This window comes from Colletotrichum navitas, assembly GCF_030913465.1.
Source record: "Colletotrichum navitas strain CBS 125086 chromosome Unknown LY79scaffold_10, whole genome shotgun sequence".
Lineage (NCBI taxonomy): Eukaryota > Fungi > Ascomycota > Sordariomycetes > Glomerellales > Glomerellaceae > Colletotrichum > Colletotrichum navitas.
In genome coordinates this window covers 414,423-439,498 of record NW_026850556.1, presented here as the reverse complement: position 1 = coordinate 439,498, position 25,076 = coordinate 414,423, and the positions used below count along the sequence as shown (strand labels likewise).

Sequence of the window (25,076 nt, the reverse complement as noted above, 5' to 3'; positions counted from 1 at the left end):
GATTGGTGTCCCTTGCAGATACCCTTCACGATCCCTAGCTTCTTTACACTCGGCGTTTGCGCAAGTCTCCTACACCTACTGGCGACCCATTAAACGATTTTCCATGACTCCATTGAATGGGACGAAAACAAAGGTGACCCTAAGAGGCAAGCTGGGTAGGTCCATTCATGACGGATAAGAATTGCAGGGTTTGTGGGCAATCATCATCGGGCATTGCCAAGTCTTTTACCGGCGCCTGAATTCATTGTTTGACCTCCTGGTAACAAACAGCGCTCCTTTTCCGGCGCGAATGCTCGCCTTTCCAAGTAGTACTTTGTATCTCAAAGCTCAAAAGGACCATCCAACGTTCGGCAATTCAACGGCCCCAGTGGCCACAACAATGGCACATGCAGACACGCAAACGGCGCAGTTGCAATATCCGTCGGGGCCCGAAGTATGGACTTGCTGCTTCAAAGACTTTCAGGCGTTTTAACCGTACAATATTGTGCGTAGTAGTCTGAAAGAGGTTCTGGGAAGTTTGCTTCACACAATTCCCAGCTTCGCATCGCCGGATCAAGCCCTCAGAGTCGTGGACTTGCGCCATCTCATAAGTATGGCATTGCTCAAGAATCAAAGCCCTTGATCATCTTTCTCCGTCTTGCACCAGTTTCATACCATTCTCCTGCTTTCTTTCTCTCGACATTTCTCAAAAGCGGGAGTGTCAGATAGCCCATACAGGACAAAAGTTTGTCAGAGGAACACAAGAGGTTGTGAGTCCACCCTACCGAGAGACACTGACAAAGACGGCAATATGGCCGGAGACCCAGACGGGGACGCCTCGAGTAGGGACCTTTCCCCAGGCCGAACCGGCTCCCGGGCAGCATCTTCTTCCGCAAACCAACCCCAAGAAGGCCACCAACGTGGCCAGCCCATCCCACAGCAGAGCCCCTTGGCGGTACCGGCACATGAGTCGAAAGAAGCACGAAACGCCACCGATAGCGTGCCACCTCCGCCGCCAGAGAATACCAGGGGCACCAAAACGATCACATGGGCAAAGGTAGCTGCTCATGGTGCAGCGGCCAAGGCCTTGTCAGCTGGAGATACGTCTCAAAGCAACACTCCGTCACGGGCTGCGAATCCGACAGCTATGCGACAGTCATCGCCTCGCCGAGTTGCGCCGCCAGCACCTGCGCAGACCGACGAGATTCTTGAGCAAGATACAACATCCATGCCACCATCCCAAGACCCGAGCGTCTCAGGGCGGGGAGGCTCCGGTCCTCGGGACAACGTCACTTCTTCTTCGCCGCAATCCGACTCCTCGACAACTGAGGCCGACTCAAGAACAAGACACGCAGCAGAACAGGGGCGGCTTCAGGAAATGAAGAGCTACCTAAGAGAGCTCACGGAAGCATACGACCTTCCCCCTGCACTCATGGAGCATCCGTCAGATGAAGAATCCGAGACAAAACTCAAGACCGTCGACGCACTCTTCAAGGACTTTGCTTCGAGGTTGGCCAAGGAGTGCCGTGACAAAGAAAACAATCTGCAAAGTACGCAGGCCAAACTTGACACGTCAACATCGGCACAAGCGACGCTCGAAAGGGAGAAGTTTGCCCTGGAAGAGGCCACCAAGACGAAGGACGCCAAGTTGGAAGAGCTCGAATCCATCGCCAAACAGGCGCACGAGTCCGACATCGAAGATCTCAGAGCCCGAGTCGAGAGCTGCGCGATTGAGCGAGATGAGGCGACCTCGGAGCTGAGAGAACTTCGACAGAAGTTGGAAGCAGCTGAGAGCGAACGCAACGAAAAAGAAATATCGATGCAGAAGCTCAACTTCGCGTTGGAGGAAGCCCGGCAGAGCAACCGTCAGGCTGCCCCATTTGTCGACGTGGAAACGTTGAGAACCACGATCTCCGATCTGCACGAGGAGCTGAGAGATTTGAACAGAGACAAAGCAGACCTAGAGAGGCAGGCTGAAATGATGATAGCATCTCGAAAACAAAAGGACGACGAAAACACCGCACAGATGAGGCATCAAGATGAATACCTCCTTAGAATGCAAGACGAGAACGAGAAGTACAAGAGGCTCATCGAAGCGCTCCGACATGAGAAGGAGGAGCAGCTGCGAAAGGCCGCCGAGGCCGAAGCGGAACGACAGCCCGTCACCTTCCGGGTAGACAACGAAATCATGCCGCGAGACAAGTACGAAAAGCTTCTCGATAACGCGAGAGGCGACATGGAAAAGATGCGAGAGCAAATACAACAGGCCGAGGAGGAACGCGACAGGGCTATAGAGGATTTTGAAGGGGCTCGAAAGATGTTCATGGAGGAGTTCATGCCCCTTTACGCCCTCGCCGTGGACGAGGCCGCCCACAACATGTTCAACATCTGGGAGGCCGAGGAGGCCAGTCTCAAGGCCCTGGTTGGAGAAGGCGAGTACCGCAGATACCTCCGCGCCGTAGTCGAGCCCGACCGCCAGCCATCTCAGACATCATCAGAAGGGTTCGTCGCGCGAGGGGAGGCGGCCGCCGGCCTCGGGCTGGACGGGTCGCAGGCGTCGGAGCCCACGAGCCCGCCTGTGGGACAGAATCTCGCAGGCGAGTTCCGTGAACTCGACAGGGAATCCTCCATAGTAAGTTCAGCCGTTCTTGCCCCTGTTTGGGTCTGTTGCTGATGAAGATTAAGGCTTCCGAATGCACTCTGATGGGCCGGGGAGACGGTTCTGCGGAGCTTGCCCAGTTGCTGGACGAGTGCCAGATCCGTCGCGATGAAGCGGAGCGGAGAGTCGAGGAATTGGAAGGCGAGACGAAGAAGCATCAGGACGAACTTGAAGCGTTGCAAGACGAGATTCGGACGCTGACGAAGGCCGCCGAGGTCGTCGAGCCCAGCGTAGACGGTTCGGCTGAGCTGCAGAAGGCGCTAGACAAGTGCCAACTTTGCCGCAAGGAAGCAGACCAGAGACTCCAAGAATTGGAGGGAGAGACGAAGAAGCAGAAGGACGAAATTGACGAGCTGCAAGGCGAGATCCAGAAACTGAAGGAAGCCGCTGAGACCAGCAGAGAAGGTTCTGCCAAGCTTGGCGAGACGCTGAAAGAGTGCCAAAGACAACGCAACGAAGCCGACATGAGACTCAAAGAACTGGAGGGAGAGACGCAGAAGCAGAAGGACAGAATCGAAGAGTTACAAGACGAAATCCACAAACTGAAGGAGGCCGCCGACACCGCCGAGACCAGCAGAGGCTCCGGCGAGGAACCCGACGCATCAGAGTGCAGGGCTCAGACACCAACGCAAGACGCCGCCAAGCGAGACGAACAGCGACTTCAGGGCGCCTCAGCAGTCGAGCCGGTAGACATGCAAGCCGACCTTGAGGAACGCCGGGCTCACCGGCAGCAGGCGGACATGGAGATTGAGGCGTTGAAAAGAGAGGCGAGGCGACGCTCAAGGGAGCTCAGAAAGGTGAAAGACGAGCTGTCATTGCAACAAAGGATTGACGAGCTTCTCAAGGAAAGGCTTCAAGCAGTCCAGGCAAAGGCCAGCAAAGTGGGAGCAAAAGTCAAATGGGCCGAAACAAGAGTCATACTGCAGGGAGAAGGCGCAGGCGATGAGGGGGCGATTTCCAGCTCTACCAACGACTCGCAAGGCTATCTGAAGCTCGTTTCCACATTGTCGCAACGCGTCGAAGAAGCCGAAAGTCAGTTTGGCAGAACACACCAACAGCTGGCAGATGTCCGGACCACGGCCACCATTCTTCAAGCGATCATCGAGCAGCTTGAATCACAACGAAGCCAGCTGGAGCAAGAGAGGCGGCAGCTCTGGGAGGACTTGAAGGCCCGTCGGCACTCAGGAGAGGGGATCGGACAAGCAAGCGCCGCTTTGGAAGAGGGGCTCGAGAACAACGAAGAGCTAGGAGAGATGGACGGCGACATGGAGGAGATGAACGAAGTGATCCGGAAAACAAAAGAGGAGCTCGAGAAGAAGAACGAAGAGTTCCAGGAGAAGAGAAAAGCACTCGACGACTGCCGCGCCCACGACAAGGAACTCATGGCGGAGCTTGCCGCATTGAGGGAACGCCGGGATGGCGAAAGCGATGGTGACGACAGCCAGGACGAAGACCTCCACAAAGAAATCGACAGGCTCGAGGAGAAGGTTGCCGACCTGCAGCGGCAACTGAGCGCGGCCAAGTACAGCGCCAGCAAAGAAGCGGCAAGGCGCCGCGAGGTAGAATACCGCGGGGTCTGGGAAGGCACCCGCGCGGCCGCGCTGAGGTCCAAACAGACCGAGCTGGACAACTTGAAGAAGGAATACGACGATGCCATGGAGACTTTTAGGTGGGAGGCTGAGGATATCACGACGCGTCTCGATAACCGCATGGACGAGCTGAAACGCTTCAGACTCTGGCACCAACATACCGTCAACGAACTCGAGGCCCGGCTCAGAACGGCGGAAGAAGAGGGTCGCGGCCACGCGTCCGAATTAGCGAGGATCAAGCTCGAGCACACAAAGGCTATGGACGAACTCAAGGCCCAGCTCGGCGCTTCGGATACGATGGTGGCATCGCTCCAGGATCAGCTGTACGACGTCCCGCACACTGAGGCGCTCCTAAGGATGAGACCCTGCGATGCAGTCACGCAGACAGCCGGGGGGCCATACGCCGAGGACATGACGCCGGTGGCCCAAGTGCCCCATGGCCCGACGGGGGCATACTTGAAGGCATATTTCACGTTCAAGCAAAGCATAGAATCGGGTCTGCGCTTGCAGGACACCGCGACCGCGTTGCAGGACTATCAGCTTCGTATCGTCGAGAAACTAGACCAGGAGCTTGCTCGCCGCATCAGCCTTTCGCGGATCGCAAGGGCCTCGGAAACCCCGACGCCCAACCGCCCCGAGACGCCCGACAGCTCGACGGATGACGCGTCGCATTCATCTCCTCCAGGCGATCAGGTGCCCGATTCGCCCACCACCGAGTCCTCCTCCGACGAGGAGGATGAGCGCGCCGCGACCTTGCGCGGCATCAGGGAGACGTGCGAGGAGTTTGAGGTGCTGAGACGGCGGAAGCAGCGGTCCCGGGACGACGAGGTTTCCGCCATCCAACTGGTATGCGCACTCGAGGCCGAGATCGAGGCCCTCAAAAAGAGGCTCAACGAAGCGGACGATGCCGACGAGAAGACGGCCGAGCCGGACAACAACGGCGGTGAGGAACCCAGCGATGAGGAATCCGACAACGGCGAAAAAGACGCAAAGGACCCCGCCGCAATCCGCAGGCGGATCGCCAGGCTCAGGAAGAAGGTCAGCAAGACACAGACGAACCTGCAGAAGGACGAAGAGGCCCTCCGGAGTGCCATCGACGAGCACGAGGAGGACTTGGCCGAGTGGATCGACAACCTAGACGACCTCGATGACGACCCTGAGCGGACCCTCTACCGCTACCTTGCAAACGGGGCATGGCAGACGGCAAAAGCCGGCTACTGGAAGGGATCGACTTGGGTACGCCCGCTGCCGCTGCCGTCTATGAAGGTGATCAAGGCGCTATTGGGAGGGCCTGGCGGCGGCAATCCTGACGACGACCGCGATACCGGCGACGGCGAGGGCTCCGTCGGCTCCGACAGCACCATCGGGGGCGGACGGCGGTGCGCCTGTCCCTGCGTCGGGCTCTGCGACGCCTCGGAGAACCCCACCTTCGACGGCCTCCCCACCGGCGCCCAGGACGTCGTCCGGAACGTGAGGAGGGTGTACAGGAAGTACCACTCGTGCTGCGGGAAGGGCGGCGGCGGGGCCGGCGCCAGCAGCGAGACGGCGGCGGGAGAGCCGGGCGACGAGGACGAGGACGACGGGCTCCTGCTCTGGCGGCTGCTGGGGGTCATGCGGGGCGACGCGGACATCCGGGAGCAGATGCGGAACGAGGGGCGGCACTACGCGGCGCGGCTGGGGCTCGCGTTCTGGGCTTGCGCGCGGGTGCACCTGCTGTCGTGGGAGCAGACGGCGGCGTGCGGGCTGCGCGGGCTGGCGTACTACGCGGCCTTCTTCCTGCCGGAGGGGCGGTGGAAGCCCGGGCCGCCGGGGCCGGCGCCGCCGCCGCAGCGGGTGGCCACGGTGGTCAAGGACGCGGGGATGCTGTGCCTGCTGTACTACACGTACCAGGTGCTGGCGGCGACGTGGGCGGTGCAGCGGGTCTGGGAGATGGCCAACGGGTACACGCGGGCGTACTTTGTCGAGCGCGCGCTGCACCCGGAGCGGTCGACGTGGCTCGGGCTCGGCGGGGTGGACATGCGGCTGCGCGGGACGGCTCCGTACAGCGCGGCCGTCGGGGACGGGGAGGAGTGGTGGTGGTGGTAGAGCAGGCCATGAGCGGGGGGTCCCTATGAAGGGGGGGGGGCAACTGGGGGAAGCCTTGACGGGTTGGTTTTGGCAGTTGGTGAGAAGGTTTCCGTCTGATTTTGGAAGAGGGTGTAGCGCGTGTGTGCGTGTGTGTGTGTGCGGACCAGTACAGGGAATCGACTAGTCAGTCAGTGAACTATTTTCCGTTCGGATCGCCAGCCAGGGGTACGTTAGCTTTGCACATTTTCTTCCAACGGTATTTGTCACTTCGTGGTGCTGTGCGTGTCGGGCGAACCCAAAGAATAGAAGGGACCAAGACCAAGTCGTCCTTGACGTGTAATTCTGACAGCCAGCCCGGCGCCGTGATTTGGAATCGAGACCAGCGCCCGGCGCCTCCGTCCCGGGGCCCTGGGAAGGGGTGGGTTTTCCGCGAAAGGCTTAGCGCGGACCGAAAAGACGCGCCCACCCCGGCGTCGTCCAGAAGATTGCCGTTCTCGGCCTAGCCGGTTCGCAGTGCCTCGGTTCCCCCCCCCCCCCCCCCACTGGCGGTCGCCCCATTCGGATTCCAAACTATTCCAACGGATAGACTCGAGTCCCCGGTTCCCGCAAGATTCGGGCAGAGAACTGGATGCTGGGCGGAATCGCAGCGCGCTTTGCGCACGGAGAGAGGGAGGGGGGGGGGCGGGAACCAAGGCAGGGAGGGGCTTGTTGGACGGATTACCAAGACAGGAAGACCCATTTACGGACTCTGCGATCGACCGACCCCGACTGTGCCTCGGCCGCGATGACCTGACGACTGCGGATACTGCCGGCAGGTAAATAGTGTGCTACAGTGTGTGTGTGTGTGTGCTACAGTGAGAGGGAGAGGGAGAGAGAAAGAGAGAGAGAGAGAGAGAGAAAGTGGTATGCAGGTACTTGAGCCCCTAAGGCGCTATGGAATATGTCACTCTGATGCGGTACCCACACCCCCTCGGCTCGTGATGTCATGGCCCCCCCCTGTGCAGACACGACCAACTAACTACTACACTACATCGTACTACTGCCGCGTACCTATTTGATATCAATTCCACATATCAAATACCATATACCACGTGCGAAGAGGCTTCGCGGTCGTCATCAATTCACCCGTTGACCCAGGATAGTCACGCAAAAGGTACTCCGTACCAACCTACAAACACACTTCTAGAACGACCGATTCGTCCAATTCCCCCCCCCCCCCCCCAAAATGGTACGTGCTCTTTTCCGTCACTGACAGTTGCTTTGATCTCCTTCCTACTTCAATTCATCCCAGTCAGGTCAAGTGTCAATGCCTGTCGCATTGCTTCACACATAAAACCCGCCGATGCCCTCCTCCCACACTCTCTGGTCTCGACTCAGTATAAATTAATTGTATACATCGTACGCAACATCAAACCCCCTCATCACCAGTTAACACGCACCTCACACTCACACGTACACATACATCACAGCTTCTAACACTCGCGCCATTCAGAGAGTCTTCAGACACCCGGCCGTATCAGCCCACGCCCGTCGCGCCCTCAACCCCTCCTCGGCCCTCCACCGCAGAGCCTTCACGGCCAGCCACAACCCGTCGTCGCAGGCTCACTCTCGGGGCCAGGAATCGACGGCCGGAGCCTCCTCCTCGTCCTCTCACTCAGACGCAAACACCAACAACGCCTGCCAGACCCCTAACCAGGGCCAGCACGCCACCCTCGACTCTCCCGACCAGCAGCAGCAGCAGCAACCCTCCCGGCCTCACTCCCACAATCCAAAGGACCGGTTCGCGCCCCCGCCCGGCACCATGTCGCAGAAGCTCATCCCCCAGAACCCGGCTGACGTCATGGTCATCCGCGACCTCACCCCCAACATCACCACCTTCTCCGTCCCCTTCTCCCGCTTCGGCGCCGTCAAGATCGGCGGCCGCGGCACCCTCGTCCGCCTGACCTCGGGCCGCCTCGCCATCTTCTCCCCCGTCGCCCTCACCGACGACGTCCGCGCCAAGATCGCCGACAAGGGCGGCGACCTCGCCTACATCGTCGCCCCCGACGCCGAGCACCACATCTTCCTCTCCGAGTACAAGGCCGCCTTCCCCGCCGCCAAGCTCGTCGGCCCCGACGGCCTGCCCCAGAAGCGCGCCAAGCAGACGGGCGACCCCAAGATCGACCCGGCCGACGAGTTCGCCGTCGTCTTCAAGCCCGCCGACAAGCCCGCCGTCGGCCCCGACTTCGACGCCGACTTCGAGTGCGAGTACGTCGACTCCCATCCCAACAAGGAGATCGCCTTCTTCTACCGGCCCGACCGCCTCCTGATCCAGGCCGACCTCCTCTTCAACCTGCCCCCCACCGAACAGTACTCCCGCGTCCCCGAGGCCGAGAGGGACACCTCCTCCGGCCTCGCCAACCGCCTCTTTGGCGGCATGCAGACCACCCAGGGCGACCTCAGGTGGACCAGGCGCTTCCAGTGGTACGTCATCAGCAGCAAGGACCGCGCCGCCTTCAACGAGAGCATCCGCCGCATCGACGCCTGGGACTTTGACACCATCGTCCCCTGCCACGGCGACGTCATCCAGGGCGACGGCAAGGAGAGGTTCAGGAACGTCTTTGAGTGGCACTTGGCCGGTCACAAGAAGTAGGAAGGGCACCGCGTGTTGATGATGATTCTCGTGGTTTGCATGATGGCGCTTGCGGGGTTTTTTTTTCGGTTTTTTTTTTCGGGGGGTTTTTTTTTTTCGTTTTTCTTTTCCCCCCATATCTTGATACCAAATGTAGAATGTAATTATACGCCAATCATCGCGCTCTTTGTCTGCTCGTGAAATGTTGTCAGACGTCATCACGTGTTCGAAAACGTCCACTTTTCTCAAGGGCAGGAGGAGCACTTCACACTCGACAACGTCCAGAGTCAGAGCAGGTTCGTGTGGATTAGAATCGTCCGGTGTGTATCGGAGGACATGTATCGCTAATATTAGCCCGACCTCCCTCCTCCCCCCCCAACGTCAACATCCAAACAAACGCCACTATCCCAGAAACCGAACCAGGGGGTATACCCCATTCCATGGCGAAGTGGTTCGCTGAATGATCCACCACCATACTTTGATAGGCCTCCCCCAGCTCCTCAGAAGTGTCCGAGATGAGAACAAACCTCGAGTAGGATATCCCGGTGAGGATCCGAAGCTAGAAAGCTACCCGCGTCAGCGACTTTCCGCACTTGGTTTCAAGAGTAACGTACCTATATCGGGCTTTACATGCACTCGGTGATTACCTCTGTGATGATATCCCATCCCCTGTATTTTTCGAGTCCAGAACCAAAAGTCTCGATCGACTCACATGCATCGAAGATGGACCCCCTTTTTTTCATATAGTGATGAGAGAATAAGAGCATTTTGTGCATCAGCTCGGTGTACTTAGTGAGGGGTGCGAGAGCGGTTGTCGCACAATCACTCTTTGCAAAAACAACCCACGTGGCGACTGCAAACATAAAACCAACGTCAGACTTGGCACAGGCTGGGTGAGAGAACACCATGTCTCGAAGACTTTCATCAACTGCGGCCTTCATGTTTTCGTAGCTCTGAAGATGGTTGATCAAGCGGTCCTCAAGCTCTTGCATAGCTTGTGTCGCCTGCAAACGCTCGGCCAAGATCCAAACGCTCACGCTGGTCTTCAAATCCGACGAATTAAAGGTGAACTTCCTGTCTTCGTTGTAGAAGAATTCGACGAGGTGCTTCATCACCTCCGGGTCGATGTCGTCAAAGGTGACGACACCTTCCTGTGCTTCCTGTGGGTGGTTGGTCGTCAGCTGCCATCTCGCTCGAGCACCAAGCAAGCTTCAATCCGATTGCTTGACTAGGACAGTGGTAGCTACCTTCATGTTTCTTTTAAATAAGGCAGCAAAGTATCCCGACTGAGCGCCGAGGATAATCTTGTGAACACGAATCTCCGTGCTCTGGCAGATTATGGTAAAGTCGCTGAACAAGCCTGCCTTAAGCAGCCGCTGGAAGTCGAGTATGGGGTCCATCTTCGGAAATCTCCCGGGTGTCTTGATTACCGTGTAGGTTTTTTTCTAGTGGATGAAAATGAGATGGGATAGTTTGAGGATGAGGATGAGGCCAGAGTCTCTCAATATCTTGAGTGAAACTTGAGAAATCCAGCGTTGAGGGGACAAAGGTTGTGCTGCTCGAGGCACTTGTGGCTCCAGTAAGTGAAAAATGAAGGTGCAAGTTGAACAGGGGACGAGCGTAAGGAACTATATACCTTTGAGAAGTGAAAAGGCTGGAGAAGAAGGTGCGTCTAGCAGGAGGAAGTTGGGTGGCTCCTTCCTGCATTCCCACCTTCCACTTCCCGGTCAGGTCGAGTATCAAAGAGGAAGATGCTCTTTCCTTCTCAAAGGTTCTCGTTGGAAAAAGGTGAAAGAGCAGTTCTGGCTGATTTCTCGGACCCCTTGAATAGTTTAAATTTCTTTCTTTCACTCTGGTGGTACTATGTTCAATATTTACTTTACTCGTTAATTACTAGAGTATACAGGATCTGCCAGCAACTTCTTCACGTTGCAGGGAGGCACGCCAATATTAGCATATCATGTCGCGCCTTCGAGATCGGGATCCAAAGGTATATTTCTACTCAAATCTTCTTCTGTGCGAGAAACGCCAACACAAAGAGCGTAACAGACTGAGAGGTTCGTTCCCGTTTGAAGACAACAGCCACCCACGATACTCCCGAGGCAACGCCGATGAAGAGTCCAAGGGCAGGAGTAGTCTGCCGACGGAAACGTGGACATCTACTTGGCTCCCGGCGTCGGTGGCAGTTATCGTCGGCCTGGGCCATAATTGTTGTGGTTGGCGGCTTTATGGCTCGCTACCTAGGCCGGCATCAGACTTGCAGCGGCAGCAGTAGCAGACCGCGTACGTAGCTTCATGGCGGCAGCTGTGAGCTTTGCGGACGTGATTACTATAAAACTACCGCTGCCACTACCATCACCACCACCATCATAACTGCCCCGGTAGATGGCGGCAACAATGCCGAGGAGGAGAAGGGAGGGCCCAGCCCTCCTCCGGGCATCAGTGTGGCCTGACGGCTAAATAGGCCTGATGTGGTGATATTCAAACGCCGGCAGTCCACTACTCTTAGGTGTGGGAACGCAAGACATGCTCCTTACAGGCGGGCCCCTCGGGTCTTCACACAAGTCCTCGTCTCACCAGGGCTCTGGCATGACTGGGTGGGGGATACAACACATCAACACGCATAACCTCGAACTTCAATACACAGCAGATTCACGCCACTGCCATTCACAAGGCCATCCGTCGTCGGTAGCCATCTCGGTCTCAATCTTCAAAACGCTCATGCAATTACGAAGAAGTCGGATCCAATCCAGCCCGCCCCGCGCACCCCGTGTGCAAACCTCGGACCTCAAAGCTCCAACGACGACGATGCACAAGCAAACTCGTCACGCTATGCTCTTCTCCTTCTTTCACCTCACAATCGCGCAACGCCACCGCGTCTATGTATGGGAACAGCTTGCTTCGAATTTGTTCTCGGCCGCCTCTGTCGCTCTCATCTCATTCTTGTCTCGTCCCGGCCTCCTCCCACCCCGCCTCGGCCCCTCGTCCGCTCCTCTGCCGCGACCCAACCCTTGGATAAGAATGAGGCTCTGTACTAACCCGGCGAAAAACCCTCATCCAAATAGACACAAGAATGCAAAACAGAACCGTACGTCTGTGACAAAAAAAGGTTGCCTTTGCCTGCTCTAGAAGAGACATCCCCTCCCAAATCATTGCCCCTTGGGTCTGGCGCGCGTCAGCCGGTACACGGCCCTCGTCGCCGTAGAAATGCTGCCAGCGACAAGCCTGCAAAAGAAGTTGAGTCAAATCACTCTGGTATCGATCTTTAATCAAACATGGTTTCCCCCGAGGAACAGGCAAGATGCTATAGTAACGCAGATGCCAATCAGGGAATTTCCGATCTCCTATTGCTCTTCCAAAAGTCGATGGCTTCGACAACGTCCTCGCCCTTTTCGTCTTCGTACGCGAAAATGATCTAGTGAGTGTGAGCGGGGGACATTGTACCCAAGAGCCAGCAGACGATCCTACCTCGTGCGTACTGCTGTGCAGCATCCGAATGTTCTTGTGCGGCACAATGTGCACGGCGCCATTCTCGATGTTTCTGAGCTCGATAAAGTTTTGCTCAAATGCCAGAATCCACGGGTAGCTGAGGGCGAAGCTCTGTGGCGTCCCCTCCCAGTCGATACGCCACTCCGGCCTCGCCCGCCAACCGTTGCGGTTGACAAAGAAGGAGAACTCGGAGTAGTTGAGCAAGAACTCGCCGTTGAGGCGCTCAATGTGAATCGGCTTGACGTTCTCCTTCCGTGCGACAAAGTCGAGGCTCGTGTCGGCCTGGTCAAGCAACGACTGGGTCTCGAGCGTCTCGAGCGACACAACCTCGAAACCGCGGGCACACGCCACACACAATTTGGACTTGAGGAAGTGCACCGACGACGATTCCGTGGGGATGTAGAACTCCTTGAACGGCTTGAGCTCGTCCTGCCCGGCAAACATCTTGCCAAAGCCCTTTTGCTTCTTCCCCTTGGACATGGCGTCGTTGGGCTCGTACACCTTGATCGTAGTCGAGAGAGCCGAGGACTTAACGCAGCACACGAGATGCCTGCCCAGGCAGATGCCTGTCTTGAAGAAGTTGCAGTGGCTCTGGATCTTCTTGGGTCGCTTGGAAAGGGCAGGCTCGTTCGGGTCGAGAGCCCCGAGAGGGTACGAGTAGAGGGCCTTGTTGGACAGCACCAGAAGGAGGCCATACTCCTCGAGGACGTCGAGCTGGGTGACGCTCGTCGTCTCGATGACACGCCTCGGTATCGCGTCCCTGCTCTTGCGGTCGGAGAGGTAGATGCCGTTGTCCGTGCCGTACAGCAGCTTGCGTCCACCATCATATGGCGTGACGCAGTTGACCTGGTTGGTGCCGATGAAGAATCCTGCAGAGATGACGCTGGTGTTGAAGAAGTCGGCGCGGGCCCTCAGACGTTGTTGGGCGCTGTCGATGAACTCGAGCCACTTCTTACGTGCAGCCTGGTTTGACGCGTAGAGGGTCAACTCGTACCCGGCCTTGCCCAAATGCCTGAACGTGATTGGCCAGCCTTCGCCCTTCTTGCTGTCGTTCGTGTTGTTCCGCAGTTGGGGGATCAGGCTCGACGACGATCGCTTCATGGCACCGGAGTCGGGGATGACCTCCTCCATCTCCCGAATGGCGAGCAACTCCAGGGGAATCGGTCGCCGGTAGGCTTTGATTTCCTCGCCCTTGCCGACTTGTTTGATTCTCACAAGCAGGACCGCGTGGTCGAACAAGAAGGCAGTGATCTCGGAAGCGTCCTGCGGTGTCTTCTTCAGCTGGCTCTTGAACACCAATTCTCTGCCCTCCTCCGTCAACCGCAGGTCGACTCTTTCGTTCGGCCGGAAGCGCAGTTGCTCGTGCAAGCGCCTCAGGTTGAATCTGTTCTCGGCCTTTCCGGACTCGGCGTTGACCCTGGTCAGCAGGTCGCGGATCAACTTGAGCACCTTCGGGATGTCTTCCTTATCCGAGTTGCCGTCCTCGGTGTACTTGAGGACGTTCTCGAGCAACAGCGGGTAACGGGCCAATCGTGTTGTCGGCTTGGTGAGGTAACCGTTGAGCTCCAGCTTGCGAGACTCTTTCCTGCGTTCGATCTCGTCCACAAACTTGGCAAAGTACGGATTGGCCGAGCGCTCGTTCTCGAACTCAAACTTGGCCTCCAGCTGCTTGGATCCGTACATGATGAACGGCTCGAACTGAGGCACCCACTCGGCGAAGATGTCACCAATGTTGCCGACAACCGGGTTCTTCTGTTGCCGCTCCGTCAACGACTTGGCGAACCGCGAGCTCACCGCGTGAAGACTCGGGTGATCCACAATGTTGCTGAAGATCGACTTGACGACCTTCTCCCTCCGATTCGCAGGGATGGGAGAAGCCTTGGACCGCAAGGGCAGGATCCAGAAGTCGCGAAGGTATTCCAAATCCTTGACGAAATCTCTTTCCGTGTAGCAGATCTCCGATATGACTTCCTGTCTCTTCTTCTCCTTGTCGCCGACGCTGTCGGCCACTTCCCTCGGCACCGAGTTTATCCACAGCTTCTGCTCGTCCGTCTGGTCGACGTCGTCCTCGTTCGCGGCGTGGTCGGATTCCTTCTTCAAGCCAGGCTGGATCTTCAGGTTCAGTCGAGACACCTGCTCCAGTCTGCGAGGGCAGGCGATGGAGTAGCAAAGCTGGTCTCTCGTGCACGTTGGGGAGTAGCATTCGGAAAGGAGGACGAAAACGCCGTTGACGGGGGGCTTCTCTTCGGGTTCTTCCATCAGTGTTTCTCGGAACTGGTACATCTCCGACGTCGAATCTCGCAGGCGGTGCTCGTATGTCACATCGTGAAAGAACTTTTGCGCATCGAGTGCTCGTCCCAGCAACAGCGCCAGGTTCCGGTCAGTCGTTCTGATAATGTACGACAAAACATCCACGGCCTCGGCGCCGCTGAAGGCGTTCTTGTACGTGAGCTCGTTCTTCGTCCGGTCGCCGGTGATGATCTTTTGTCGGAAGCAGTCGGCAACCCTCGACAACAACGCGGGGTATACCAGGGGAGGTCGGATCTTGCCAGTCGGCGGCCGCTCACCTTCCACGGACTTGCTCATGGAAGGCCTATGTGCCAGTGTCGCAGAGTCGCTATCCGAAGGTGTTATCGTAGGCGCCACTGTAGACGCCATCGACATTGTCCTTTGGTTGACGGAATCGCCGTTCGAGGAAGCCATGCTGGTCGTCCTCGTCTGAGACCCGGGCGCGGGCGTGTAGCCTCCCCCAAAGCTGCCGCCGGTGTTGGGCAGCTCCACCGGTGCCCTTCTGTTCGGGATGACCCGCCCGCTCATGGTCTGGTGCGAGTTTTGGTATTGATGCATATCGCGGTCATGGGAGGGATAGCCGGTCATGGACATGGCCCGATCATCGTGACGTTCCGGCACGACCCTTCCTTGAGCCGTCGTTCGAGACGAACTCGGGTTGTACGGGGGTTGGCGGAAAGCGTTAGCCGGGGCTTGTTGATTCGGCAGGGAGCCGTAGGCGCTCGGAGGAGGCTGGTACATGTTCGGCCTCGGGGCGGAGGCGAGAGACTGCGATCGGTAGGGATCGCTGTTCAAAGCCGGCGCCGGGCCTCCTCCTCCCTGGTAGTATCTCTGCGTTGCGGTTCTTGGCGGACCGTACTGCCCCTGGGGCGGGTGCGGCGGGCCTCTAACATCGCCGCGCTGAGGGATGGGTCCGGCAGGCCCTCCGTATGGGCGGCGAGCCTGTTGTTGCTGGTGCATGTAGTGTGCTTGAGGATTGGGGACTTGGTAACCGCCGGATGCCGATCTCTGCTGTGCCGCGTACCCGTTGGGCTGTACGGAAGCACCTCTCGGAGAGCCCGGCTCGCGATCCATGTACTGGCCCGGAGGCACTCTCGGGGGTGGTTGGCGCTGCATAGACGACACGGTCGATGAGGACATTGTCTGCGTCCTGCCCTGTTGCGGCATCATCTGAGGAGGCATCGAGGAGGAGGTCATTGTTTGGGAACGTCCCGGCGGGGGGGCGGCGCCGAAAATGTTGGAGAAGGCAGCATCGCGCTGGTAGTTGGACGAATGACCTCTCGGGTCGCCGTGATATTCGGCCATGATTTGGGTTGATGGAGCTGGTAGCCGGTAGTGAGGGCCCTTATCAGCTTTTGGTCGTGTGTGTTGGCGGGTTGGTTTAAGGGGAGAGAGAGAGAGAGAGAGAGATGGCGAGTGTGCCAAGTGGAGAAAAATGTGGTACAAGAGAGTCGAAAGAGAGGTGCGGTACTAACAACGCGAGGCCTAACGGCCGCCGGCTACGGTGAGGAGGCACAGGACCGCCCACGCCGCTCAAAGGGCACAATTGAGTGTTTGCAAAACGAGGCCGCGGCGACAATCGTCAACGGATCGTAGAGGCAGGCGGTGGCCGGCGACGAGGGTGGATTTTTTTTCTCCGTGGTGGTTGCTTTCCGTTTCGCCTTTGTTCTATTCCCCGTCTCCTTTCCACAATGGGTTGGGTGACGTTATGGGCCTCTCTGGCTTGACTTGACTTGACGCACAGGGCCCTGACCCGGGCCGGCACGAGGCGTTGAAGGGGTGGAGAGGAGAGGAGAGAAAGGAGGGAAAATAGACCAAGCCGGGCAACACCCGATGGAATTGTTTTCTTTTTCTTTTTCCTCTTGTCTTTTTTTTAACGGGTTTCCGAGGTGCCGCGAAAGGAGGGTCGGGGGGGGCGGGAGAGAGCAGCGTAGCGCGGGATGTGCGGCGTGGATAGCAAATGCTGAGTAACGTGGTTGCTGGCCGAGATGGCAATGCTGGGGACAAAAAGTGATGGTTCGAGGTGGATGTAGTGGTGGAAAAAGGGTGTCTGTCGGTGGTCCCGTTGGTCGACGGCGGTGCTAAGTCATTGGCATTGGGCTAGCTAGGATGGACCCCCAGAAACGAACAACCGAGTTGGACTGGACTGGACTGGACTGGGCCAACTCAACTCAACCGGGACCGAGATGGGAAACCTGGGATGTCACAGGCGTCGAAAGCCGGGGATAACATACGCAGTATCCGTACCCTACTAGCTATGTAGGTCTGACGGGACGAGGAGCAGGTTGGACCGCCAGTCCGGGATGACGGGATGCCGCTGTGAGGGGCCAACCACCTCACTTATCCTTCTCTGGGGGGTTCTTAGGGCTGGTGTTCGTACACTCACCACCTGAACTACCTACTCGCGTAGTAAATAGGTACAGGAGTAGGTATTACCCAGGTATGTGAGATACCTCGGAAAGGAAAGCAGGCAGGGACAGATACGGCGGCGCCTTACTCGGATCTGACGGATGCGCGTTTTCTTCCAAAAAAAAAAAAAAAAAAAAGTGCAACGTGCAACTTGAATGCAATGTAATCCCAATGCCTCCTTCCTCCTCCTCTTCCTCCCTCCCTCGCTGTCTTCCTCGCTTCACACTTGGCCTGAGGGTGCGACAAGCCAAGGAAGTCGAGTCACGGCACAGCATAGTCGGCCACGGTCTGGTGCAAGCCGAGTCGAATCGTCTGCGTGTGCCACTCACCACCCAAATGCATCGCCGTCAATCAGACGCCAGTCAAGTCAATGTGAAAAAAAGAAAAGAAAAAGAAAGAAAAAGAAAAAAGACTATGACGAACCCCCAAAAAGTGCAAGTTCGTCCATCTACAGAGGCGCTAGGACTTCCAAGGTCGGGACTTGGCCCGATCTACCGTTTCCCCCCCCTAACGGCGTGAGGAAGTTGCGGCGCACTGCTTCAATATTAGAAGACGCCCGCTTGAGTGGCCTGCGCATTCCTCGGACATGATTAGGAGCCGTCGAGTCCTAAGAATATACCAGTGTCTAACTTGTAGCGCTGCTGGCATCTGCAGTGCCTCTTTTTCATGCAGACCCTCTGTGCAGGAGACTGACTACCTAGGAACCGTCGTGCGTGAGCGTGGGCAGCGTAACTACTAGGAGAGAAATGGGTCTTTCTCTGCATGCTGGCTGACGCGTAACCGCACACAAGTAATCTGAGGCCCCGGTCTTTCTTTACCCGTCGTCGTCGTCCTCGTCGTCCTCCTCCTCCGCCGGGCTGTTTCCAAAGCGCCGTGTTTCGAGGCAACTCGGATCCCCTCCAGTCGGGGTTCGGCGCAGTGTTCGGGGTAAGTGAGGCTTTGACGAAGCTTCCCGTCTCACAAGCCGTTATTGTCCAACCAGGGGTGCCATCTCCCCCTGGCTTTAGGAGGCGCAACAAAAAGCCAAATCTGAACCATTGCGCCTAGGCTCGTTCCTTTCCCCATTTGGGCAAAGACGAGAAACAACGGCCAAAGCACTCGAGATAACACGCGACTACAGTTGGGTTGGCGGGACGGGATTCCATTCGATTCCTCCACATGTGCATGCCGCGATAAGGCCGTGATTTATCCGTATCCGTACCGATAAGAGAATCCAGACCGGACGTGCCATCTGGAGAACGTGGCTGGCCGCTCCACTCGACCCAACCAAACCCAACCACACCCACTCCCAGCCCGCCATTACGACACCAGCCACATTAGCCACACTACCGCTGGAGATGAGGCTAGTGCTTCGGCCCATGGTTCTGCCGCGTCACGAGTTTCTCAGCCTGTCCGGGTTGCAACTTCTGATTGGACCTCGTCGCCGTCACCAAGCTCCAAGGTCCTGGGAAGCCACTCGCCAGTACATTGCGGGATCCTCGAAACGCATATCCCCCTTCCGTCGGCCATCACCACAAACCCTCCGCATCGAGTTCGACTACATCGTTGCCCAACATGGCCGAAGACTCCGTCCTCGCCCCCAAGTTCGCGCCGTTCATCGGAATGGTAAGCTCTTCGCCTCTCCTCCCCGCGCGCCTTGCTGTCTCCTCGTCGTCGACGAAGGAAGCTAGCTAGCTATGACATCGACCACCGAACCTTGTGCTGACGTTGCTCCAACACAGGCCGGCATTGCGGCTGCCATGATCTTCGGATGTACGTTCTGCTACACACACACAGCCCAGCTATCCTGCTCCCGACGCGACGAAGAAAACAGTATGCTAAATAGGACTCGTATCAAATAGGCATCGGCGCCGCATACGGTACCGCAAAGTCTGGAATCGGCATCGCTGGTGTCGGAACATTCAGACCCGACCTCATCATGAAGGCATGCTGCCCCGACGTACCCGCCCGATCAAACAGAGTCCTCTAATGCCTGCTCAGTGTCTGATTCCCGTCGTCATGTCCGGTATCATTGCCGTCTACTCCCTCGTCATATCCGTCCTCATCGCCCAAGATTTGACCCCTCCCGGCGCTGGAAGCAACTACAGCTTGTTCAAGTCAGTTACACCCCGATCAGGGAGATTTCGATATTCCAGAGACTTTTTTTTTTTTTTTTTTTTTTTTTTGCTAACCGATAGACAGCGGCTTTATGCACCTTGCCTGCGGCCTGTCGGTCGGCCTCACCGGCCTCGCGGCTGGCTACACGATCGGCATCGTCGGCGATAAGGGTGTGCGCTCGTACATGGAGCAATCGCGTATCTTTGTCGGCATGGTTCTGATTCTCATTTTTGGCGAGGTCTTGGGTCTCTACGGGTAATGGCGCCCCGTAGCTCTTTGCCGCCATCCGTCCGCTAACCCGTATCCCAGTCTCATTGTCGCCCTTATTCTGAACACCAAGTCCAAGGGCTAAACACCCTCCGTCAGTCCCTCGAATAATCGAAATGGCAATAAAAAATCACACTACAACTTAGCCACGCCCTTCAACGAAACCACTGTACATTAAGCCAGGGAACCGCCGGACGTTGGGCTGGAGAGAAACATGAAAAGAGAGGGTGTATTTGGGTGGTTTCCGGTCCAAACCTGCATATGGCACGGCGTTACATCAGGACCCTCGTGTAGAATTTACGTGTGAGGGGCTAGAAGAGAGTTTACGGGGCGGGGCGGTGGAAGGTATGATAGGCATCCGGGTCCAGTATGTTTGAAATTTGTCGAAAGCAGCTTGTCTCATATCCCCTCTGGCGTGTCCTCGAGGACACCATTTTTCTCTCTTTACCAGCAGCCATGAAGGCCGTTGGCCGTGTTGACCAACGCCAGTGTGACGTCTCGATACCCATCGGCATCGTTGGTGAGCAACGGCTGCATCTTTTTTAGACCCGGGAGATGCACTCCAGAAAACGTCGAAAGGGTGTGCAAAATACGATGCGGTTGGAACGCGTGGGATGGGGCAACAGTTTCCCGGGTCAGAGTGTCGACTTGGCCTCGGAGTTCTGCCCCATCGGACCCTTAACATGCTACTAGACTTCAACAGCAACGTTTTTCGTCAACCGATGTTGGATTGACCCCCTCCCCGCCGGAGATACATGAGAGCAGCCACCCCGGCCAGCCATCCCTTCTCGAAAACCAAGCAGGAACCCTCTCTCGCGCTGGGTCTCGGTGAGCCCTCCGCCCACGCTGACCGGAGCCATCGAGCCGCAGACCTGCGCTGCCCAGCCTCGCAGGACGACGACGAGCGAGCAGCAGAAAGGTCTCCGGCAACGGGATGCGGCATTCGCCTGTCGGGGCTCGGAGGTGTCCATCACCGCGACGCAATGCTTCGGAACAAACCGCCATGGCTCACCGTCCTCCATCCCCGCATGACGACCCGGACATACGGGGTCCCCCCCCTCCTCTCTTCATTGTTTGCCATGCACAGTACAGCGCCGGGCGAGGCCCGGTACGACGATTCCATCACTCCCCCCCCCTCCCTCGACGTCGTGGGATGGGCGGGTTCGAGAAGGGGGATCCTTGGAAATCCTCCTTATCAAAGGGGGCGGGGGTGGGCGGTCCCTACGGCACGGAAAAACAAGGGGAGGATTCCACCGAGGTTTTCCATGTTCGGCGGGCTTGCGGATTTTTATTCCTAATTTTGTTTTTTTGCTAGTCTCGAAACGCAGCAACAGCAAAGCGAAACCGACTTTCTCGGGGCCTGAGTCACAGCGAAAAAGAAGCAAGGAAAAAAAAAAACCCGGCTGTCGTTGTCTAACTGACCGTCCTGACCGGGACGCTGAACATGCGTAAGTGGCAAGATGGCCGTGATAGTGTTGGGTCAGGAGGTTGGGAAGAAACCTCTCTAGGTGAGAGACTTCGGGGCGGGATGTGCGAGTGGTTCTCCGTGAAAGCTAGGAGAGAGGTCTCTGGGTGCACACCTCTCCACAATGGATCTGTTTTTGGAAGGAGGGGGTTCGGTTGACCGAGATCAGGCATGGTCGTGACCCCCGGCTACAAGCCGACGACACATGACACACAAGAAGATGTCTTAACCGCTGTCTCCCTCACCCGGCTGCAAGAGGAAACGACGCGCAGTCACCAAACGCTTCTCCCCTCGTAGTTTCACCACCTATCTGTTATCCGCCTCCCTTCGGCTATTGTCGCCGGCGCGCGAACAGACCCCCCGTGTGTGCCTTCACTCCGTTCAGCCACGGCGATTGTTTTCTTCATGGAGAATCTGTTCTTCAATTTGGTTCGTGCAACCCCCTCTCCCTCGAGGCCAATGGCCCCGGGGCGTCCCTATGCTATATACCGTTACTGTCTGATACCTAAAAATGAAATGACAGCAAGTCGACGGCCGTTCCCGTCCTTCGCTCCCAGAAATGATTCTAGCCCTGCTCGATGTCGAGTGAGGAATGGGAGAAAAAAAAAGCGTTGAACGTCCCCCACGCCAAAGCGTGTGAGGACGGAGAAGATAAGCCCATAGACGGTCCAGGCCTGGAAGAAAGAGTGCCGAATGCAATACCGTTTGTCCCTTTGTAAGCAAGAAAAAAAAATCAGTGGTGAGAACCATATCCTTTCCAAGAGGATTCATCGGCTTCGACATGCTCTTTGTCGAGACGCAGATGGATGGATGAATGATGAGAAAACAAATAAAACATGGCCCAAATACTCCTTTTCCTCCCTGATGCATGACGGGACCCTTCGCTTCTGGTTCATATCACATGTGCAGCTGCCACGGGCCCATCATCTACCAGAGACGTCCGGTAAGGCGACGGGTCAGCTTCTTGCGCGGTGGCGTCGGCGCGGGTTGGCGCAGGTTCCGCCAGCTGCGTTCGCGGTCTTCCCATGTCTGCATTTGGCCTGCAAAGGCGCAAGTCAGTGCCCAGGCTCTTCGAGTCACAAATAAGGGATGAGAAACCCACTGAGAAATCGGTTCCACCGACGATCCTCGTCCCAGAGGATGTCCTCGCCAGACTCCCGCGCAAGCCTCTCCCGACGAGCGCTCGCAGCGGCCTCTTCTCCGACCAGGTGCGGGTCCTCGAGCGGTCGAGACTGTCTCGTCCGCTGGGCGGCCTCCTCTTCGGCCATGCGTTCGGACATGACGCGACGGAGGTGCGCTACGGGGTCGGCGCCCTGGTTCATGCGTCGTCGGGCGACGTTGTTGAGCGTCGGGTTCGTGTGCGCGGCCGACCAGGTCTGGATGCGGAATTGATCGAGCAGCTGCGCCATGGGCGGCGTCGGGGGGATCGGCGGAAGGCCCGTGGTTCGGCGGGGCTGGGGGGTCGAACTACCGGAGCGATTAGAGGCCGGGGCGGCAGGAAGCAGTGAGCTCGGGTACGGGGTGGATCCGTGGGTGCCGCGGCTAACATCGCTGCTGTTGACCGGCGGCGAGTAGGCGGGAATAGGCTCGGGGTTCGGCACGGTCGAGTGGTAGGAGGGCGCATCTGAGACTGTTTGCTGTGTGTCAGCAAGCTTCGTGTTTCTATTCTGTGGCTCGATGAAAGACGGCAAAGCTCAGGCACGTCAGGCGCCCAGGACCGCCTCAAGATACAGTCTTCCTAGTATCCCACTTATGAGGCCCTCGTGACAGTAACAAGGTCCAACTCACAGTAAGACGGCGCGGCCGAGCGGATCGAGGCCGTTTCAAAGTCATCGGCGGTCAGCGCATCGGCATGCGAAGGGAAGAACCGTGAGTGCTCGGTCACAGCGGCGGCCATTTCAGCAGTGCTGTACTGTTTCTCAGCTGGATAGAAGGCGAGGTCCTAAACGGGAGTAGGCGTCGTATGTTTAAGAGTATTCCGTCGTGGGTAAGGTGCAGCAGAAGTTGAAAGAGAATACAACAACCATCTGGTTGCGGAGGAAGACCCGGGCCTTCAGAATAACGGGGCAAGCGCAACTTCAAGGTAGTCGCAGCAGGCAAATAAAGCGGTGACCCCGGGATGAGTTGTTGTATGTAGCAAAGGCAACTCTACCTCGAGCACAGCAAGACGGCAAGGATTCAGCAGCGGTTTGAGCGTTTAAGCTGTGAGTGACGCCTTCCAAGACCCGAGTTCTAAGACAAGAGTGTCAGGGGGAAAGAAGAAGTCGGTCACGCACGAAGCGGGAGAGAGGTGAGGTGCGCGCTGTCTACGGATAACAGCACGGTGATGGATGCAGTCCAGTCCGAGGCGGTGGGAACTGGGATACCTCTGCCCGAAGAGTGGGTGCCTTTGGTGCGCGGTGTGCGTGATGGAGGGGTAGGCCTGTGGAAGGTTGGAGCTTGGCGCAGCAGTAGCGCAGCTTCGAGCCTCTCTGGTGTGTGTGTATTTTTGTGTAGTGTGCTCAGGGAGAGGGAACCTTGCTCACCACGGACGAGATGGTGTGGTGGTGTGGAACAGGTGAGAGAGAGACAGACAGACAGAGGAGCTAGAGCGATAACAGAAGAGGCACAGGCGGGAGCAGGGTACAGGGTGTCTTCAGTCTCGTGTGTTGAGTGGTGTCGAGGCAGAGCGATGCAGGTCGAATATGTCGTTTTCCTCTTTGAGATACAGAGGGAGGGGGGAGGGGTCGAGGTAGTGGAAGGGGACAAAGTCGAAGGGGACGGGTGGCATGCAGGTTGAGCAGAGCATAGGTAGATGATAGCCTTATAACTGCTAGATCAGGACGGGGAGGTCTAGAACAAATGGGAGAAGAAAGGTCAGATTCACAGCTGAAGCAGCGGGATACGACCAGGTAATCCCACATAAGCTCGTTTACACCGAGAAGCCGATGAAGTGTCGCGTAAAAGGGAGGTGGGGGGGATAATAAAGCAGACAGAGAGAAGGAAGAGGCCGGAGAAGTCTGGAAACGACACGGCATCAGCAGTCATCATGCATTGCCTAGGTACCCAGCACCAGCGTCGGCCATGAACTTTTTACGGGCTGGCTGGCAATGGCCGGATGGAGGTGGTCCCCACCGGTCCTCATGGCGTCTCGTTCCTGGCGCAAACATGCCGACGCCCAGCATTGGCTGACGACGACGTGGGCCTCAGTGACTTTGGCCGGGTGAACCGCCCCATTTCGGACTCTGGGGGCGTGGATAGAGTGGAGGGACGAGTGGTTACTGTGCTATATTAAACGGGCGGCGGGTTTGGAGGGGAGATGTACAGGAGTAGTAGGATTCCGATGAGCGGTACGGCCTGGGCCAAAGTGGGAGTGAACGGCAGGTACAATGCATAAGCCACGAGTGCAGCGCGCCTCTGCCCTGGCACAGAAGCGGAGGCCGAGCGAGAATCTGCAATGGAAAAAGCATTGTAGAAGGGTTGGAAGGGGGGCATGAACTGGAACAAATGTTCCGAGGGTAAAGGTAGAGGCAGGTTCGGAAGAAGGGGCTCTCACTCGAGAGGAGGGCAACCTCTATGAGATGGAGTTTAGAAGGAGGGAATCACTTGGAGACCGAAAGAGAGAGGAGATGCCGAAGAGAGCCCGTAAGGTCAAAAGGCATCTCAGTCCCTCGGAGAAAGTGTCGACCAACAGGGTTGCAGGTGCGTGTCTATCTCTCATGATATGATAAAAGGCGCGGGGTTAACCGGTAAGAAGGCTCCACTATCAACCTTCCGTTTCCATGTTATGTTCGTCTGGTCGCTGTGAGGCCGGACTGCGAGTGACATTTGGCGACAGCACAGCATACTAGTAGGAAAGCACCCGTCACTTCTAACGTCCACAAACCCGCGCAGGGCAAGTACGATGTAGGTACGTACAAGTACAGGGTAGGTAGGTATCTATGGGAAGGTGCGATGTACGATGTACGATGTACGTAGTAAGTTTCGCGTCTCCACTGGTTGCCGACGCCCCGCCGAGGGCGCCGAGGAACAAAACAGTTCAAGCGAGCGAGGGGCAGCAGCGTCCATGTCCCTTGCGTTAGGAGGGAGCCTGCGCCGTCATGTGTCCCGCTGTAAGTCGTCCACTTCTCGACCTTGCTCCCTCTGGGCGACTGCCGTCGAAGAGCTGAGAACTTC

At 57.3% G+C, this 25,076-nt stretch overlaps 7 protein-coding genes across 7 annotated transcripts; 3 read left to right on the top strand and 4 right to left on the bottom strand.

Annotated features, from left to right (window-relative positions):
• Nucleotides 1–790: 790 nt before the first annotated feature.
• LY79DRAFT_667049 (uncharacterized protein) lies at nucleotides 791–8,926 on the top strand (the record flags this gene model as incomplete). Its single annotated transcript, XM_060563314.1, has 3 exons — nucleotides 791–2,611; nucleotides 2,665–6,279; nucleotides 7,787–8,926. 3 exons carry the CDS (start codon nucleotides 791–793, stop codon nucleotides 8,924–8,926), a joined length of 6,576 nt encoding a protein of 2,191 aa, XP_060417733.1.
• A 236-nt stretch (nucleotides 8,927–9,162) lies between these two features.
• LY79DRAFT_543102 (BTB/POZ protein) lies at nucleotides 9,163–10,765 on the bottom strand. The gene is made up of 2 exons (XM_060557027.1): nucleotides 10,153–10,765; nucleotides 9,163–10,065 (listed from the first exon to the last, which is right to left on the bottom strand). Exons 1-2 carry the CDS (start codon nucleotides 10,303–10,305, stop codon nucleotides 9,532–9,534), a joined length of 687 nt encoding a protein of 228 aa, XP_060417732.1. The 5' UTR covers nucleotides 10,306–10,765; the 3' UTR covers nucleotides 9,163–9,531.
• Nucleotides 10,766–11,305: 540 nt separating this feature from the next.
• LY79DRAFT_35222 (uncharacterized protein) lies at nucleotides 11,306–12,132 on the top strand. Its single transcript, XM_060552652.1, has one exon. It carries the CDS (start codon nucleotides 11,432–11,434, stop codon nucleotides 12,032–12,034), a length of 603 nt encoding a protein of 200 aa, XP_060417731.1. The 5' UTR covers nucleotides 11,306–11,431; the 3' UTR covers nucleotides 12,035–12,132.
• Nucleotides 12,133–12,230: 98 nt separating this feature from the next.
• On the bottom strand, nucleotides 12,231–15,988 carry LY79DRAFT_667047 (CNH domain-containing protein; the record flags this gene model as incomplete). The annotated part of the gene is made up of 2 exons (XM_060563313.1): nucleotides 12,231–12,320; nucleotides 12,374–15,988. The coding sequence occupies 2 exons, from the start codon at nucleotides 15,986–15,988 to the stop codon at nucleotides 12,231–12,233; spliced, it is 3,705 nt and encodes a 1,234-aa protein (XP_060417730.1).
• Nucleotides 15,989–18,935: 2,947 nt separating this feature from the next.
• On the top strand, nucleotides 18,936–19,532 carry LY79DRAFT_476021 (vacuolar ATPase proteolipid subunit C; the record flags this gene model as incomplete). Its single annotated transcript, XM_060553236.1, has 4 exons — nucleotides 18,936–19,031; nucleotides 19,073–19,188; nucleotides 19,274–19,444; nucleotides 19,499–19,532. Coding segments are annotated over 4 exons (417 nt in total), but the record flags the coding sequence as incomplete, so codon positions are not given.
• A 1,496-nt stretch (nucleotides 19,533–21,028) lies between these two features.
• LY79DRAFT_35103 (uncharacterized protein) lies at nucleotides 21,029–21,958 on the bottom strand. Its single transcript, XM_060552647.1, has one exon. The coding sequence runs from the start codon at nucleotides 21,789–21,791 to the stop codon at nucleotides 21,303–21,305; it is 489 nt and encodes a 162-aa protein (XP_060417728.1). The 5' UTR covers nucleotides 21,792–21,958; the 3' UTR covers nucleotides 21,029–21,302.
• LY79DRAFT_667045 (uncharacterized protein) lies at nucleotides 21,849–22,818 on the bottom strand (the record flags this gene model as incomplete). The annotated part of the gene is made up of 3 exons (XM_060563312.1): nucleotides 21,849–21,961; nucleotides 22,024–22,551; nucleotides 22,710–22,818. 3 exons carry the CDS (start codon nucleotides 22,816–22,818, stop codon nucleotides 21,849–21,851), a joined length of 750 nt encoding a protein of 249 aa, XP_060417727.1.
• Between the last annotated feature and the right edge of the window lie 2,258 nt (nucleotides 22,819–25,076).